This window comes from Toxoplasma gondii, chromosome X (genome assembly GCF_000006565.2).
Source record: "Toxoplasma gondii ME49 chromosome X, whole genome shotgun sequence".
NCBI classification, from domain to species: Eukaryota; Apicomplexa; class Conoidasida; order Eucoccidiorida; family Sarcocystidae; genus Toxoplasma; species Toxoplasma gondii.
This window is the reverse complement of record NC_031478.1, coordinates 1,695,527-1,714,398: the sequence shown is the minus strand read 5'-3', so window position 1 is coordinate 1,714,398 and position 18,872 is coordinate 1,695,527. Positions and strand designations below refer to the sequence as shown.

Genomic DNA, 18,872 nt, shown 5'->3' with positions numbered 1-18,872 from the left:
CTCTGCGTAAATGCAACTGCACAACTTCTTGTCAATTGACCCATATACAGTGTCCAACAAACAAGCATATCTCTTCACACATTCCTTTCCCTACGGTACATATGTATATATGTATCTGTCTGTATCTCTGTGTATATGTATGCGTATCTGGATATATCTACATGTAAATATGTACATGTAGATGCCTGTATTCGGTATGCAGGCCTGCGTCTGTAGGAGTGTATGTAGGTTTGAGGACTCTCGAGCAAGACAAGGAGGCGCAGGTGAAACGCAGCAGGATGGCAGCATCCGCGTGAGCGAGGGGTGCCGAGACAACTGAGAGAAACGAAGTGGCTTTTCTGTGGAGTCTCGCCGACGCGTTCGACTGGCCGTTCGCGGCTCGTCCTGGGTGCCCGGACGCAGGAAGCCTTCTGTCATCATCCCCGCGAAAGAGAGACCCTGTAACACCCTGAACCGGCGATACGCAACGGCGGAGAGACGAACAGAGTGCAGATGCGCCGAGCCGCAACTGGGGACAGCTGCAAGGTCGCAGGACGTTGATCGCCCAGACTTGCCGCTGTTTCCACCACGAGGCGAGGACGGAGGGCAAAGATGCACCGAAGCAGAGACACGAGACGCCACCCTGGAGCACGCAGCGCTGACTGCCGCGAGGCCGAGCCGAAACGAAAAGCTGGAGGTGAATCTGTCGAAAGAAAAGCGGAGACGGCAACTGGAGGCGAGACAGAAGACAGCATCTCTCTCACGAAACGAGGACAGAAGTCGACCGCTGCACTGAAGTCCCGTCGCGTTCATCACTTGCTCACTTCTCTGCCTTGTTGTTTGGTTCCTAGACGCGTCACGCCTCTCAGAGAGAATCCCCGCTTTTCGTCGTCGTCGCGTCTCTGCCGCAGATCTCCAGATCGCTCTCTCTGCTCCCTTTCCCCTCCTCTGAGGCAAGAACGACGAACACACGTCTCTCCCCGCTTCTTCTCCCCAGTCTTCGTTTTCGCTTTCGTGCTCTGCTGCTTCCCTTCCCTTCGCTTCTCCGCGTCGTTCCCCACTCTCCCCTCTCCTCCCCACTGGCGATTCGCTGCCCCCCCCGCTGCCTCTCGCCTGCTCGCCTCTTCGCGCGCTCCGGAGCGCCTGCCCTCTCTCAGTGCTCGCCATTCTTTTCCTGCTGCATCTGTGCGTCGCCCTCCCAAGATTTCCTCGTCGGCCGTCTTTGTTTCCGCGCGTCCTGCCGGGGGCTTCACAGACACCTCGGCCTCGAGGCCTCTTGCGGCTCCTGCGAAGGCCTCGTTTCTCCCGACAGACAGACCGGCGTCGTCTCCTCTTGGGTCGTGGTGCGCCTCCGCTCCAGACCGAAGACGCTGCGAACAGGGGAGAGACGCGTCGGCGCACCCCTGCGCCTCGCGCGCCTCTCGCTCACATCTGGCTGCTCTCGTCCATGATCTCTGTGGCATCGCCGGTGGACCAGCCTCACGCGCCGCGTTCCCCTGCTGCTCATCGGGGTCTGTTGTGCCTTGTCCTCGAACGCCTCGCTCTTGTTCGCATTCCCCTTCTCCGCGGACCTCTGCTTCTGCAAACAGCGCAGCCGACAAACCTCTGTCTTCACAGAGCGAGCAGCCGCCTTCTCTGATGATTTCTCTCTCGCGCGCTCTAACATTCATACATGATACCCTGACCCCAACATCAAACACTTCTTCCTCGTCCCCGCCCTCTTGTCCCTCTTCCGGTTCTTCTGCCTCTTCTTCGGCATCTTCGTCTTCCTTTTCTTCGTCTTCTTCTTCTTCCTCTTCGTCGTCTTCCTGTTCGTCGTCACCGCCGCTTCCACCTCGTGAATTCGCTTCCGTCGATGCTCCCTCAGCGTCGGATCTCCCGTCTTCGCAGGCGGGGAGAGCAGGTCGATCCTGGGGCACAAACGCCTGCGCTGACGCGCCGTGGGCTCCCCGTTTCTCTCCGGACTCTTCTGCTGCTTCTGGTGCACCTCCCGCCTCGTCCCGACTCTCTTCGTTCTACTCCTTCCTTCCTTCTTGGCTACCGGCTGCCTCGCGGTCCTCGGAAAAAGCCCCGAGTCTGACGAAGACCAATCCATTCTCTGTGCCCTATCGCGCCGTCGACCTCATCGCGCTCTTCGGCCGCCTCCTCTTTCCCGCGCTCCTGCCTCTCTACGCGCAGGTGTACGTACACCGCAGACCACAGCGGGGCCGACAGGCTCTCAACCTCCCCGCCGCTGGCCACGGACGCCGCACCTCGCCGGCAGTCTCTGTAATCTCCCCGACCCCATCTTGCCCGTCCTCTTCCTCTTCTTGGTCTCCTTCTTCTCCATTTTCGTCTTCTCTCTCTTCTTCGTTTTCTTCTGTTGCTTCTCGTTTGGGGCTTCGTTTCCCTTGGCCGCTGGCGGATTCGCGGAGATGGCAACGCGCGCTGGTTCGCCGTTTCGCGGCGGCCTTCTCGTCGCTGTCAGAGCTGCTCTCTAGGCCCCTGTCTCTGCCGTTTTTCTGGAACACTTCTGCTCCGTCCCGCGCCTCCTCTTCCCCTTCGTCGGAGCCCTCAGAGGAAAGGCTAGGACGCAGAGAGTTCCTCTTCTCCCCCTCCGCTGACCGCTTCTTCTTCCCTGCAAGCACAACAAGAACGCGGCAGTTGCGCTGCACTCCGAAAGTCCCCCTTCCTCAGGTCGGACGCGGACCGGACGCCTGGAGGTGTTTCATGCATTCTCTCTTTGCCGCGCAAAGTGCACGGCTGCTCGACTTCCCGACCTTCTCGCAACGCCTTCTCCGGCTGCCGTTCAGCTGGCCTCCTTTCGCCTGCTTCCTCCCCGCCGCCAACGCGTACTGCTACCGGCGCGGAGTGTACAGACACTTGGCGACGACCTGCGGCGTCTTGGGGGCTCTCTCGGCGGAACTCGAGGCAGAGCAGCCGCACCCTGTCGCACTGGCGTCGCTATTTCATGTCCTCAGGCTTCGCGGTAAGGCGTCTGTTCATGGAACACCTTTGAGGAGCTGCACACTGCTCCTCCGGCCTTGCTGGAGTCGAGTTGCAGCTCGCCAATTGCGTCTGGGGCGAAAAACCAAAGCGCAATCTCTTGTAAATAAAGAACGCAAAGTGTCGTTCAGGGACCAGGAGGGAGAACTGCCTGTGTGCGTTCGTCAAGCGCCTTGAAAACGGTCACAGTGTAGATCTGGACGCGCGCATCGAAGAGGTTTTGGACACCACGGGAGGGCAGATCCCCGCGTCAGAAATGCTTTAAAGTGAGGTCCCGACATTTCCGATTTCGCTGCGGAGGTTTGGTGGCACATCGCCCCGGACCGTGAGCCTCAACATTCACGGAAGTCTTGCTTTATTCGCAAACCCCAGACAAGGAAGAGAAACTCGAGGCAGGAGAACACAAATGAGGGGAAGAGAAACACAGCGCCAGGGATGCGTATGACCGGTCCGAGGTTGATCGCAGCCTAACGGCGGATAGACGCCTCGTGAGAAGCAAGACGAAAGACTAGGAGATTCAGGTCAAAAAAAACAGAAAGAGGTTTCCACAACGGAGAGAAAAAGGAAATCCAAGAGATCCAGATAAAGGAACAGAGATTCAAATACAGGACAGAGGTGTACATCACGGCAGGGAAGAAATGTGAACATCAGGGAGTAATCGTTTGAGCGTTATCTCTGAAGAGGATACAGTCTGTTTAACATGAAACGCTGGATGGAAGTCTTCCTTGAGAGAAAGAGAGAAACCACGACAGACGGGCGTCGTTTCTCCCCCGAATCGCCTTTCACCCTCTCCCTTCTGCTGTCTCAGCGTGTTCTCTCTTGAAGAAGCATTGGTTCTGCGTTCGTCGGCGACTTTCCTCGACAGAGTCGTGCTCTCTTGTCGTTCTTCCGGCGCTCTTGTCGTTCTTCCGGCGCAGATCCGTTGCGTTTTTTTCCACTGCATGCTCGCGTCTGGGTTCTGGAGTGGATGTGAAGCATGCGGAGTTCTCATCTCGCCGTGGCGTGTCTCAGGCAACGACTGCTCTCTCTACGGGCCTCTCCAGAGCGCAGAAGGAAACTCGGGGAAGCCGCTTTTTCTCGATGCGGAGGCCGTGAGACTCAGCCTGCTCAGTCTGTGTCAGAACGCCGTGACTGAGACGCTCCACACAGAAAGAGAAGAAGAAAGAGAAGTAGCAGACGAAGAAAGAGAAGAAGCAGAAGACGCCGAAGGAGAAGCAGATGGCGAATCGGGCTTCAGGAGACATCGGAGGAGCAGCGTGGAGCTTGCTGCAGTGACTCTGTGGGAGGCGTTCGAGAGGAAGGTAATGCGATTGCGTCTGGCACAAATTCAAGCGAGTGTTGAAGAACAACAGTCGCCATTCTTTTTTGGACTCGAAAACAGCAACGGCTGAGTGCTGGGTTGAACAAGCAGATTTGTCTTTCCTCAACTGCAAGCTCTCGTTGCTCTCTGGGAAAAATGAATACTGTCATTGCTCTCCGATCATGGAATGTTTCCAGATTCCTCATCAACAACCGACTTGATAGTTTCAAACAGACATCTCTACGTAGAAAGCAAAGTTCTGCTGCCTCCTAAATTGTCTGTCTTCCTCTTTGTCGCTCGCAACTTCCACGTCTCAAAATACCTCAATGCCTTCTGCTCATAATTACGTCTCTGTATGATTGTACACCCATTTGTCTCTGCTTCCCGTGCTCTGGTTTTGACGTCTCAATATAATCCTATTTATATATATATATATATATTTATATATGCATATATATATATATATATAAACAAATACGTATATATGCATATGTATAAATATATATATATATATATATATATATATTTATATATAGGTATTTGCATACTTCTGTGTCATATTCATGTTCGATGTGTCTGTTGGAAGCGCATTGGGGCCGGATAGAGGAGATTGTTTTTTTTTCAGATGGACACCATGACGCTTAGACTACAAGAGGGAAACTGCGATGTGCCTACGGCCTGACTTCTCTCCGTTCCTCTGGAAAGACGAACTCGTCCTTTTTCGTTGAAGCCTTTCCAGGTGGACTCCCTACACCCGCATATCAGGTACGCAGACTCGACTCGTGTCTACGAAAGCGCGTGAGAAAAAAATTGGGTTTCTGCGTGGCGACTCGGCAGTTCTGTTGTCAGACGACGGCGCTTTGTGTGGTGGAGCACAGGAAGAAGAAAGCATTTTCCATTCGCCTTTTGAGGACAGGGGGGGATGTAGAAGAAGGAAGCGTCTTATTCTTTTCTTTGGGTGCAGAAGGCGAATAACATGTTTCATTCTTTCTAATGAGAGTACAGCGAGGACAGCGTAACTTCGGTCTTCTCTTTTATTCGGTTGAGTGCAATGGAGGAGGCCATGCAACATCGAACATACTTGCCTAGTCAGAGGAGATGGAGAACAAAGCTTCCTTCTCGTACCAGTGCTCTGCCCCTTGCTACACAGTCGCTTAGGTGTCTCCTTTCGATATGTGAAAACTGCTGCCTTTTCAACCACGCAGCTGTCGGTGCGATCTCGAAAATCTTTAGTCCGCGGATGCCTAGGTCTCTCGTTGCGTCTACACACGGTAAACTGCGTGACTTCGAGTCCGTGCAAAGGTCCATTATCGGAGATCTCGGAACAACTGACAGTCGTCAATCTATGCTTTGAGGGAAAAATGAAAAGTTCGTTTGCGAGCCCCGAGGACGAGCTTTCGCGAAAGGAGAGACTTTCGCCTCTCGCTGCGAGTTTCACTTTTTCCATAGTTTACAGACGCGACATCGGAGATCAAAGGTGCCACAAAAAGTCGGAAAAAACTTGGAACCGCCAAGAAGCCTAATCCAGCTCTCAAAACGTCCAAAACCCTCACAAGAAACACCGTATCAATATATACATGTATATACAGATATAGACATACATATATATATATATATACATATACATATATATGAAAACTTACATGCCCTTGGGGTTTTCCATGACTCGAACACCACACTTGTTTTTACTTCCTCGAAGAAAAGGGAGCGGTTTCTGCTGTGAAAGCATTTACGGAAACAAGACGCAACAGCCGAAAACAAAGCTCTGCTGCAGCCCCGCTGGAGTCCCTCAGGTGTACGTACGCACCCCACAAAGTGCGTCAGACAAACGGCGGTCGGGGCAGATGGATTTGCGTCGCTGTGAAAAAACGCTAAAAACGCAGGAAGAAACCGAGCGGGCAAGGGCAAGACCAGCGAGACGCAGCGTCTCGCGCAAAACCAAGGACAGAGAGGAGGCGCTCAGGGCCTCGTTCCGGTGTGTGTACACCTCACGCCTGCAGCAAGCGCCTGTGTGCGCAACGTTCAAATTCAAGGAAGACGAAGAAGCAAACCTTTCCTTTCCACAGAAACTCCGGAAGTCAGGGAGCAGTCGCTCAACACAAACGCCGAAGAACGTCGGAATCCTTTACTTGTCTTTCGAGTGACTGACGACCGTTCTTCTCTTTGCAACGCCTTCCGTTTCTCTGCCGAAGAATGGGAGCACCTCCTGGACTGGCCGCAAAAGATTGACTTTTTCTGGTCGCGTTTCTTTCTCGTTTTCTTTCTCGCCTCCGAAAAAAGCTCTTGCCTTGACCCTCTCCTCCACAGGAAAGACCTCCCTCTTTCTCTCCTTTCTCCGCCTCTGCAATTCCACTCCTGCTTCCCTCTCCTTTTCTCTCATTTCCCCCCTCACCTTCTCTTCTCTTCTTCTGCTCTCTTCTCTCTCCTCCCGCCCTCTGCGCCTCTCTGCTCCAGCCTCGTTCTCTGCCTCAGATCGTGGGTGGCGGAGGCACTCTGTCGAAGAGGTCCGGCGCCTGCCGCCGCTCCGCTTCGCTCTCCACCGGAGACGAAACGACTCGTCGGCGACCTGCGCCTGCGAGAGATGACGAGGCCGAGGCCGCCGTCGCCCGCAGCGCCGCCTGCGCGTCGTCCGCAACGAGAGCCGCAGGCAGCGTGTTGAGACGACTCACAAAGTCCGACATGAACGAGGTCAGCTGAAGAAACAGAAACAAGCAGACAGGAAATACTCTGGAGGCAAATCGCACTGGAAAAGACAGAGAGAAAACCACGACGCATGCGAGCTGAAGCAAGGGGAAAACGAGGAGAAACGCACGCAGCAAAGACACACAAAAACAAGGAGAGAAAAAAACAAGGAAAGCGAAGACAAAGATGCACTCAACTAGGGAACGCAACACGACGAAAGCACATGGCGACAACCCGTCGTCGAAATCTATCTGCTCTCCCTCCTATATGCTTCTCTCTCTTCCGTACATCCCGAGCCAAATGGCACCCACGAAGACAATCCGCATTCACAGAAATGCACCTTCCTCCAAATCGATTCTTCAGACACACTCATAAAAAACTTCCATTGATATCTCCATACTTGCGTCGAACATGTGTGTGCGTGAGTGTAACAACACACAAATATATAGACATAAATATATATATATATATAAATGCATGGATAAACACATGTGTATATATATATATATCACTACATATGCAAAGATGAACGTGTAGACCACAAGAAGGAACAGGGGAGAAACGAAGCAAATGACAAAGAAGTGAGACAATATGCTCTTCTACATATATATATATATATATATATATAATACACGTACATGTTCACCTACGTACAAAAGTGTGGATCTCCACATGAGAAGGTAGTTGAAAAGAAGCAGGGAAAGATGAAGAAAAAGTAGAGCTTTTTGAGACGCGTACCTGCGAACCCCATCGGTGGACTTCTTCAGAAAGTTTCTGATTTAAACCTGAGACGGAGGCGACAATGCCCCGTGCGAGCTCTAAGTGACTCTGTTGGAAGCGCGCGAGGATGTCTTCCACGTTCTCCAGATCGACCTCCGCCTTCCACAGCAACTGGTTGATTTGCTTCAGCCGCGAAATCTGAAAAGGAAGAATTGGCGGACGGGAAGGCGAAGGCGCGGAGAAAACGAAAAAGCGTAAGAGCTGTCATCAGGAACGCACCGACGCGAGCAACGGACAGGGGGAACGAGGAAGGAAAGGAAGACCGAGGTATGAACGAAGAGAGGGGAGGCAGAATGAGGAAGACGACGCGAGAAAACGCGACAACGAACACGAGACAGACAGAGGAAACGAGAGACAGTAAGGGAGGGGGCGCGGTACACAGAGAGGCGGCCGCGCAGCAAGTGCAGAGGCGAGACGGAGAGAACAAAGAGAGCCGAAGAGGAAACGAAACGAGGAAACGAGACAGAAAAGCGAAGGGGAACCAGGGCAGACAGAGAGGGAGAGCGATCACCCTGCGAATTCCACCGATCCTCAGGTCGAACCGGAAAAGGACCGACGAAAAGGACTCGCGCCTCCCCGACCGCGCACACCTGCGCCTCTTTCCATCGCTGTTTGCTCCGACGTCCTCTCTGCGTTGGTGGCAGTGAGTTTCTCGGAGGCTCTTCCTGCTGGTTGGCATTTTGTTCATCCAACAACGAGATCCCTCGCCCCCTCCGTCGAACTCCCTTCCAGATCCTTTCCCCGTTCGCCGCACAGACGGAGTCGGGGACCAGACTGCTGTGTGTCGCGAGACGGACCGCCAGCAGAAAAAACCGTGGAGGCGAAAACAAGGAATTCAGGTGCTCATCTCTACAGAAAACACAGAACATCAGACGGCGAAAAACGGACTTCTCACCTCTTCAGCTGTCCACGAGCGGTCGTCTCCGTTTTCCATGGCTTCGACTTCCTCGTCGTTCCCAACCACTGCCGCAACAGCGTGCTCGAAGAACTTCTGCGCCTCCTGCGAAATCGGAGCCGCCTGCTGCCAGAGACTCAACATGCTCTCCTTCACCTGTTCCTGAAACAACGCAGCAGTCACGCAGTCCAAAGACTCAGCTGCACCACAGAGAAACGTACGTCTGCACATACACGTTCACACACCAGTTTGTGCCGGCAAACGTGCACACTTAGACTTTTGTCCACTTCTCAGTCTCTCTGCTTGCACCAGTCTCCCCATATGTCTATATGTATATATATATACGCGTAAGCATCCGTACATATATATATATATATGTATAGGCGTGCTTTTAGAAGAAAGAGAAAATGACCCTTGATTTGCTCTCTGCGTTTGGGCTCCGTCCCTTTTTGGGGCCGCTTACTTGGACAGCTTGGACGGCTTCGAGCGAGGAGGCGCTTCTGCTGGAGTATTTCTTGAATTTTTCCTCGAAAGAAAGATCCTCGTCACGCGCTCCTGCCTCGCTCTCGGGCCTCCTCGACTTCTTCGTGACTTCTCCCGAAGAAGATATGCTCACAACCACTTCGGTCTCTTCTCGCGCTTCTTTCGTTTCTTCTCTCTCTTGTTCTCCCTCTTGTTCTCTCTGACACGCGGAGGCGCCCGACCCACTGTCGTTGGAAGCATGTCGAAGGTTGTCGCCCTCTGCTTCTGCTGCTTTCCTCTCAATTTCAGATTTGAAGGCTGCAGTAAAACGGAAGGAGTGCCAGAAGAGAAGAGCCTTTGCGAGAACAGAAATGGAAACAAGACGCCACTAACGTCTACAAATGGTCTGCGCTAAAAAAGACTTTTTCTTCACATAAAATATATTCACAAGCACTAAAACACACAAACTGATACCTTGTGAGAGAGACATATAACGATGGCGCTACGGAGAGCACAAAACTGTTCCAGGGAAAAACATTTGCTGACAGAGAGGCATCAAATTGATTTATACATCTCTCGTAACTATCATATATATATATATATATATATATATATAACGGTTAGCCCCACATATTCCCAAATGGCCGACGTGAATCTGATACTCACATGAACACACACACATACATGCACAAACATCTTTCCCTGCTCACTTCTGCACCTCCATACCGATATACGGGCAGAGCGACAGAAACTCCAAACAGTTCACATTCCTGGAATTCTTCTCCACAGTTCACCATCTCCATCAATAAATTAACGAACATATATACAAATATATACTTTAGCATACCGCTCGATCTACATGCATATACTTATATATATATATATATATATATATATATATATATATTTATATTTATACGTATATATGTATATATATATGTATCTATATACATAATTATTTGGAAGTGGTGCTCGTGGACGTCACTCAGCGGCGCTTTCTAGTGTTGCGGGGAACGTGCTTGAAGTTTTTTGGATTTCTTTCCTTACTGCTGAGAGCGCCGCGCGCATTCGAGAGGACGCTGAAGACCTGGTGCAGCAACTCGACCATTCTGCGGTGTTCCATTTCTTCGTCGTCAACCTCGCCCACCTCCCCGTACACTCCAGCATACGCTGGGCCCTGTATTAATCAGAGAGCAACGAAGAGAGAGACGAAAAGGCAAGGAAACTAACAAGCGTCACAGAGGAGACGAGACGAAGCTGCCGCGAAAGAAGACGACTCTAAAAGCGAACGACGAAGAAGAGGAACAGTTGGAAAAAGACGCGAGACGAGATGTCTCCACCATCACGCACCAGAATCGTACGAACATCGTGCAGTTTCGCCCTGAACAGTTCTGTTCGGAAGTCCAAACTTTCTCCACAGAACTCTCGACGTTCTTCCACTGAAATAACTTCGGGGGCCTCACCGATCCAGAGAGCTCGCAGACGTCGGGGATGGTGGCGCCGCGCCCATGAGGCAGCTGTTTGTAGTTGAGACGCCGAATCTGAAGGAAGCAAAGAAAGCTGCAAAGCTCGGAAAAATCAAACGAAAATCCAGAGCCGCAACACGGAAAAAGACACCCTGACGGACAAAACAGAAAAGCCGGAAAAGACTCTAGAAGGCAGACTTATAGACTCATATCTCCTCAGTACAGACAGAACGCCCCATTCACGCGCTTGCTCTTCGCATGCACATACAGCTGACTACCAAATCTCAAATGCACATCCTTGTAAATATATCTACGTATACTTAAATATACATGTATATATATATATATATATATATATTTTCAATCATATAAGTGGATATATGTTATATATATATTCATTCATATAGGTGGATATATGTTATATATGTATTTTTATCTGTGCATGCACATGTATATGCATGTATACTGGAAAAGACTTTGATTTTTGTGAGTCGAAAGGCCGCGGGGCATGCAGCAACGATTTTTGGAATCGAACAAGGACTGGGAAACATACCTCGACAGCTGCCGCTTGAATTCTGCGTTGGAGGCCGTCGTACTTCCTGCAGGAAAAAAAAGATTTTCCATTGAACATTGTTAGGGCGTCGAAAAGCATCTGTCTTTCTTTCACAGAGCCGAGACGGACTTTCTCTTGAAAAACCGCTTACTTTTGCAGGAGCTCTGGGGGATGCCACGGCAAGTCCATGCAGTCGTCGAGGTTCACCTGCCCAGGTTCCTTCACCTCTGGTAGCGCCGTCAATTTGATTGTCACGTTATTCCTTGCCAGCGCGCGCCTGAAAACGCGCCCGCATCGACGAAAACAAAAGAAAAACGTGGAAAAGGACAGGAGAACGGACGAAGATAAAGAGAACATCCGGAACGATAAAGGAAAACACGAGAAAAGGGGGAACCTCGAGAAAATCAAGGGAGCGACAAAGGCAGCGTCCTCGTGCAGGCGCTTCGAGAAAAAGAGGCTTCCGAGAGGAGACGATCTCTTTCACATGCGTACAACAAGACATCCACACGTACAGTTCCCCAAAACACAACAGAAATATACATAAATCTATCCAGACGTCTTTACCTATCTAAAATATTTAGATCCTGTCTATACCACACACGAAAATACAACTGATTCTATTTTTGAAAGACTTTCTTCTGTTACAGGTGTACTTCTCCCTTTCTCCTGGCCGTCTCCCCAACCGAAAGAAAACCGACAGGATTTCGAGGTGTACATACACCGGAAACTCTGTGTCGAGATCTACCACTAGAAGAGCCGGCTTCCGCGCAAATGGGATTCGTGCATGCCCTTCAGAGTCACCTCCTCCACTCGTGACGCACAAAGCGTTTCCGCCAACGGCTTCTCTTTAAACATCTCACACTCGGTTCCTCTGCTTTTTTCTCGCTTCCATCTTTCCCTCAGCTGTGTACCTTTTTTCCTTCCGCTGCGCGCCGCTCTGCACCTGTTCTCCCCTCAACGCCCTACCTGAATCTTCTGGAGTGCGAGAGCAGCAACTTTTTGCTGACGCGCAAGCCCTTGTTGGCTGCGATGATGGCCTTCAGCCCGGTGATCCACATGTCGAATTCGAATTCGTCTTTGCAGGTGAGATCGAGAGTTCTCGCCCCGGGGATCGGCGCCTTCAGCTCAATCGCGTTCCGCGTTTTCCTCTCCGTTTCGTCTTCGTCTTCGTCCTCGTCGCTCTCCGGATCCGGAGGGCAAGCGCCCGACCAGAAGACGAGGGAGAAGGAGAGATGCTGCAGACCCGGGAGTCTGTAGCTCTCAAACGTGGGCGACTGCTGGCCGAAGAGAATGCCTCGCAGCAGCGAGAGATGCACCACTGAAGAAGACTTGGCTTTCGATGAAGTGTACCACAGCAACCGCCGCCGATCCATCGACAACTGAAACTGACGCAAATGGGGGTAGCCGTAACTCGTGTGCTTCAACAAATTCGTCCCTGAAAAAAAACTCAAAAACGCTTCAACGGCTACAACCCCCTCCCAGAGAACCTGTCCTCCACATCCGTCCCTATCACCAGATCGAAACAAGTAGACATGCATGTATACACACCTCTATGTACGTATATATATATATATATATATATGCAGGTATGTACGTATGTTTTTATGTAGGTAGACATGGAGGTAAATATTCGTGTTCATATCCTATCTATCTGCCGCCATACTGTCTGTACATTTTGATGTGCAAAACAACGCGTTTCTGAGAGAACTGGAGACAGCTGGAGAGAGGTCTGAAGCACACGCGGCTCTACCAAGTAGTGACTCGTCTCTTCTTTCGGCTCAACGGAGTGCAGACACCACGACGCACTATACGCTGAGTGTACGCAGCCACGACTCCTTTTGGGAGAAAAAAAGACACAGACCACAGAGAAACTATGGAAAACATGCATACAGATAAATGGCAGGGTGCAGGTGCAGGAGGTACACATGGGTGTCGACGCCCCGCAGACCGGGCCGAGTTCGCGTCAGTCTCGACCGACGAAAGCCTTCAGAGAGAGAGCCCACCTTGCATCATGCGTTCAAAGGCCTTTTGACTCTCAATGTGCAGAAGCGGGTGCACTGGAATCAGAAGACGACGCCAACGATCCCCTAAAAAACACAAACAAACTTTCAGAAAAACTCATTCAACAAACGGGAAACCTTAAAAATATACATACCACTTACAGCCACTCACTTGCACACAAGGATACAGTGTATACATAAATTATATATATATATATATATATATATATATATTCAAATACACACACATACATATTCATATATACGCATAAAAATAAATGGACATGTATGTGACCACCTGCAGGTTCGCAGCGCGAATCTGATCACATAGAGAGGCTAGAAACTCAAGAGTCCCCTTTCCTTTTTATCGCTTTGTCCACTTATACTCTCGCGCATCTCGATTCATATCCACATGCACACACACTCATCAACACACACATCAATACACACATATATATATATATATGTATGTATCACTGTCAATGTCATTATATGCTTACACATGCAGAGTAATCTTTGGTACGTTTTTTAGAGGCATACCTGTGATGGACTGCATTTTTTCGAGCTCCTTCTCTGCTTCTTCAGTGGCTTCTTGATATTTTTCCAACATGTAGGTGCAGCCGTCCATGAGGCGCCCGAACTGGTCGAAGCGCACTCGGCGGCCCTTCACGACTTTCAGCGCTTTCTGCTTCGCATTGTCTCTCTCGCCTGTCTGCGTTTCCAGGGGGGTGTCTCCTCCCCCCAGGTGGCCAGGCCTCGCCATCTCTCCCTCTCGCAGATGCAATACGCAGACGTCTAGAAACAACGACTCGCAGTCCACGTCTGCCCTGTGAACGCAGCCACAACAGAACATCGGCACTGCCTCCACCCAACACTGAGTGACCTTATAAACGGCCGCCAGCTTCCTCTGTTTTCACTGGAGGCCCACATGAACTGACACATATCTCCATGTACACATGTACAAGTAGATCTATGGAGTACGTGACGTTAGCTCACAGAAACTGGGAATATATACATACATGCACACACATCATCGATTATCTCCACCTTCCTCTATCTCTTTTGGATAGTCACATGCACATACATGCATATATGCATGCAGATCAGTGAAAGAGTTCTATGGATCGCTCCAAGATAAGTAGATATGGACATCGACGTATCGATTTATGTGGATATATGCATGTCGATGGATTCCGAATGGAGAGTCCTTTTCACGTGTAGAGAGTTCCGTATTCCTTCGATTGAGTGTCTTCCTTGATTCCCTTGAAAGCGTGGTGCGTACGTTTGAGGGAGAGGTTCAATTTGTCTGAGGGCGAAACAGGTTCTGCCTTTCGCGCGTCCGCTGCCCTCATCGCGCTCTTCCAAGTCGTCGTCCAGCATCACGTCGCATGCACACAGAACAGCTGCTTTCACATCTTCGGCCGAAGTGTCTTCATACCAGGAGACAGGTGTACACGCACCCTAAAGAAGAAACAGAGAACACTCACTCTCGCTTCGTTATCGCAACGCTGGAGTTCCCGACCGTTCCTCAAGTATTCTCTTCCTCTCAGGGACTGTGTCTCTCTCCCCCCTGCTGTCGCCTCTCTGTCGCGCCCAGAACCTAGCAAGGAGAAATAAATCTTGTCATGAAGAATTTTCCAGTCCAACGATTGCCGTTTTCTCTGCAGCTGGCCAGTGGGGCGGTGTACAAACAACTCGACTCGAATAACGAAGTCCGCAACACCATGTTTACCGTTGTTTCCTCTCTCAGATTACGCGACACAGCAAAGACCACGGAGACAGGCGCGTCGGTCAGTCTCCGCTGCGAAAACATTTCTAAATGTTCTCTTATGTCTCCTCTTTCCTGTGGTCCCGCACATGATAGACGGTCCCCTTCCTTTCTTTCCCTCCGTCCCCCCATGCGCTTTCCCCCTTTCTTCTCTCTTCTCGTTTTTCTTTTCGTCCTCTTCTGTTTTCTCTTCTCTTCGTGTGTCGTCTGCGGCGGTCGAGAGCTGTCTCCGTGACTGTGGAAAGCTTCGTTGATTTCTGATGACGACTGTAATTTTCGACTTCCAGAAAAGACTCTAAAAGTCTTTACCTGGTGCACTACCCAGACGGTCTTTTTCCCTGCGTCTTCGAGCTGCTGTTCCTCGACGTCTGCGGCGGGTCTCTTTCCTTCCTTCTGCACCATGTCCCAGCCCTGCATTTGCCTGTTGAAAATCGACCAGGACTCAGCAGCAGTCGGACTATGTTCGGCGGCTTGGCTGTCGCGCCTCAGCTCCTCTCTTCTCTTTTCTGCGTCTCCTTCTTGACTGTCATGGCTCTCTGCGCTCTCCTTCGCAGACATCACCACCTCCCCGTCGATGAGTGACCCCGCCAGTGGCTGCTCGGCCCGGCTCTCGGCCCTCAAAGAAGAAGAAGAAAATAAGGCAGAAGAGGAAGAAGAGGAAGAAGGGCAGGCGCACGGTTGGGAGAGGTGGGCAGAGGAGAAGAATTCATCGAGCTCGTCCGGGACGTTGTTCTGCTTTCGCGGGTCTTGTGGTGCGCGTCCGTCGTCCGAAGTCTCTTCCGCGGAGGCGAGAGTCGCGCGAGTCTTAGGATTTTCTGGAGCTGCCAACACCTGGAGATCTGCATCTGAGAAGAAGAGCGGCGAAGCACCAACGGAAGGGGCACCCGCAGGAGACAGTCCACTTGGAGCGAAAGCCGAATCTGCGTCCCCACGGAGACCACAGAAGTCCGACAAATTTCCGGCCTCAGCTCCTCCACGGACCTTAGACCCCTGTTCTGTTCTCCCACTCAAAGATCCACAGGCAGGTGCGTCCGCGCCTCTCTCCAGCGTCAGTCTGTCCAGCGGCCGCAGCCCCCCGTCGCTGAGCGTCGAGGCAGCGAGGGAGTGAGAGTCTGGAGAGGCGGGGACGCCGAAACTTGAAAAAGAAGCCGCGAGGCCGCCCTTCTGTCCAGGAGAGAGAGACGGGGCCGCTGCTCGGCGGACAATGTGCGCAAAGGGGTCGTCGTCACACATCCAGCTGGGCGTCGCTGCGCGAGAGTCCTGCGGCGACCCAAAAAAGCCGCCTTCTTGCGCGGAGCTCTGCCGCGTCGGTGGAAGCGTCGAGAGGGGCGAAGAGCCGGCGGAAGGCAGATCTGCGGAAGATCTGGGGTTCGCAGTTTCAGAGGAGGATCCTGATGACAGAGGCGCGACAGACTTCGCAGGAGAACGAGGAACCGGTGACAACAGAGGCGAGTGGTCGGCGTTTTGAGCTGGCGGGCACTCCCCCATCGCCTCCACAGACAAGGACGCCATGGTCATCGGGTTCGCGGAGGGAGGAGTGGGAAGGATTTGCGCACAGAGGAGGTGAAATGAAGTGCAGGCGCAGGGAATTGGCAGAAGAAATGGTAAGACGCCGGGGAAGCGGAAAGAAGATGGATACAGAAGACGGCGGGCGGGCAGAGACACTGGAGAATCGGTGTGTCAGCCGCTGCCAAGGACCAAACGGTGCCGCGGACAACGCAGAGACCGGAATGGCAAAAGAGTCGGCGACTACGGAACGAAAAATGTCCGAGAAAAGGGAAAACAAAACGTACTTTCGGGTAAGCGAAAAAAATCGCAAGAAAAGCCGCAGTTTCAGCCCTGTTTCGCTGAAAACGACTGAAACGCGGCTGCCCGATATCCACCGTGTCTGCGGTAAGTCGTGCATCCGCCGTCCGTTAGGATCCGACCACGGAATTCTTGCAAAGAAAATGCGCCACGGTGGCCGGGAGAAAACGCGTGTCTTCTCAAACACAAAAAGAGGAAATCAGCAGCGAGAAATATGCGAAAAGTCGACCCGCGGCTTCTGCCGCTTGCGCTTGCACCCGACATGCGAAAAAACGAAGACAGTCTCAGCTGCGGTTGGCCCCTCCTGTGTTGCGAATTGAATTGTCACTTTCCAGCAAGCGAGGGCGAGCCCCGAGAAAGCTTGGCATGAAAGATCACTCACAGAACGGCGAGTTTGTCTAAAAGGTAGAAATTCCAGGGACGGGAAAAAGAAGTTGGCTGCCGACAACTTGCAACAAAGCCTCATGTGGCTCCTCACTCGGGCTAGACGAGAGAGTCGCAATTCCGTCCGCGACAGCGCTCGATCGGCTGCCAAGGGCATGAACAGAAAATACGAGAAAAACCGACGACACAGTTCCAGCGCCGCGACTGGACGCTAGGCTTCGCTGAAATACCACGAATGCTCTGATGAGACATGCTCGCTGGTGACTGGAGGAACCCGAGACGCGGCAGTGAAGGAAAGAAGTTGACGTTCACGTGTGAATCTCGAATTGCCATTCACAGATGCGTTCGGAGGCTTCCGCACATTTGGTACTTCTGGATATCTCGCGGTTCATACCCATCCTTAGCGGCTGTGGAAGCGCATCGATGGAATTCGTCTGCATGTCTGGGAGGGCACTTGAGACGGAGTCTCGCGTTCAGAAGGATATCGACAGACTGCTTCGAAGGGTCAGGTAACAAGACATGATACCTAGATTTTCGGCCAAGGAAAATGAAACGCCTGGCCGTGATATTGGAGGGAGTTGCATGAGGAAGACAGACCAGGCGATGTACGAGGGTGTAAAGCGTAAAACTGACCAACTGCCTCAGGTGCAAATTCGAGACTTCGAACGTGAATCTCTGATTTCGGTCTGATCTTAGGGTTTAGAAACGTAGAAACGGTGGCGTGGACTGAGACATTTTCCAAGTCCCTAAACCAAGGGTGAAAGACGTGTAATTTTCCGCGGTTCCTCGGCTCCGAGGTGGTCACACGGTGTTGAGAACCGCTTCGTTTTCTTCGATGAAAACACGGGCAAACCATCGTCGTTCCTCATTGTTACAAAGTGGAATGAAGAGTGATATTTGCATTCGAACAGATGGAGCTTCTTTTCCCGCGCGAGGCGGACTAGAGTTTCCTGAAAGAGGCGAAGGTTCCAGGGTTCCTTGTACGAGCTCTCCGGAAAACTAGCTTGTGATCGAAGCCAAACATCCAGTGTATGAGTTGAAGACATTTCCGCTTTTTCACGATGTTACCTAGATGTTGGCTGCTACAGAATTTCTGGCAAACGGTATGTTACCCCTGTCCGCGAGAAAATATGGCTGTTTACCTTGAAATGATCAACTCGTTGGCTGCCCTCCGGGGTTCTCCATGAATTCTACAGCTCCGCACGATGGCGACAGCACACCTTCGGCGTGTTGAACTTTGTGTCTCCGATGCACGTTGTTCTTCTGCTATTTTCAACTATGCCGCCAGACACCTATTAATGTTCATGTGTCTTGTTGACTGTGGGAACTCTCTCAGCTTGTTACTTCCAGCCCAGTGCGCTGAAGTATTCCCTTACATCTTCCAAGAATGGGTATCACGGGAAAGAGTTCATTATGGAAGACGTTGGAGAAACGTTTGTTGCTTCAGCAATCTGCTTGGTTAATTTATTCCTTGATGAATTGCTTCAAAGCCTAATCAGAGATTCAGTAGACAGGGAAAAACACTATCCGTCGTCCGACTCTGAAAGGTGGCTTTTTTGTCACTGGCTGGGCAATAACTGCGCTTTTCCGGAGATTATTTGCCACGTATACTGTGGAGCATCGCTTGAAAGAAACTAAGATAGCTTGACCCTGGAAATCCAGTTGTTTTAGGTCGATATCGAGGAGTTTGTGTTCCTCGTGATAGCCGTTGTTCAAGCTCTGTAGTTCACTCGTTAGCAAGACACAGAGGTCCCCTGCGCGAACCGCATACGACGTGTCGAGAGAACCTTGTTCTCATGTTCGTCTTGTGTC

The 18,872-nt window shown here is 51.4% G+C and overlaps 2 protein-coding genes across 2 annotated transcripts; one reads left to right on the top strand and one right to left on the bottom strand.

Moving 5' to 3' along the window:
• Window positions 1-64: 64 nt before the first annotated feature.
• Window positions 65-5,166, top strand: TGME49_226330 (hypothetical protein). Its single transcript, XM_018780131.1, has 3 exons — window positions 65-2,947; window positions 3,976-4,265; window positions 4,890-5,166. Exons 1-3 carry the CDS (start codon window positions 592-594, stop codon window positions 4,944-4,946), a joined length of 2,703 nt encoding a protein of 900 aa, XP_018636026.1. The 5' UTR covers window positions 65-591; the 3' UTR covers window positions 4,947-5,166.
• A 433-nt stretch (window positions 5,167-5,599) lies between these two features.
• On the bottom strand, window positions 5,600-18,459 carry TGME49_226340 (hypothetical protein). The gene is made up of 13 exons (XM_002366246.2): window positions 15,180-18,459; window positions 14,385-14,563; window positions 13,643-13,929; window positions 13,106-13,189; window positions 12,069-12,537; window positions 11,254-11,379; window positions 11,103-11,148; window positions 10,547-10,624; window positions 10,131-10,260; window positions 9,085-9,401; window positions 8,622-8,783; window positions 7,685-7,864; window positions 5,600-6,957 (listed from the first exon to the last, which is right to left on the bottom strand). The coding sequence occupies exons 1-13, from the start codon at window positions 16,386-16,388 to the stop codon at window positions 6,733-6,735; spliced, it is 3,492 nt and encodes a 1,163-aa protein (XP_002366287.2). The 5' UTR covers window positions 16,389-18,459; the 3' UTR covers window positions 5,600-6,732.
• Between the last annotated feature and the right edge of the window lie 413 nt (window positions 18,460-18,872).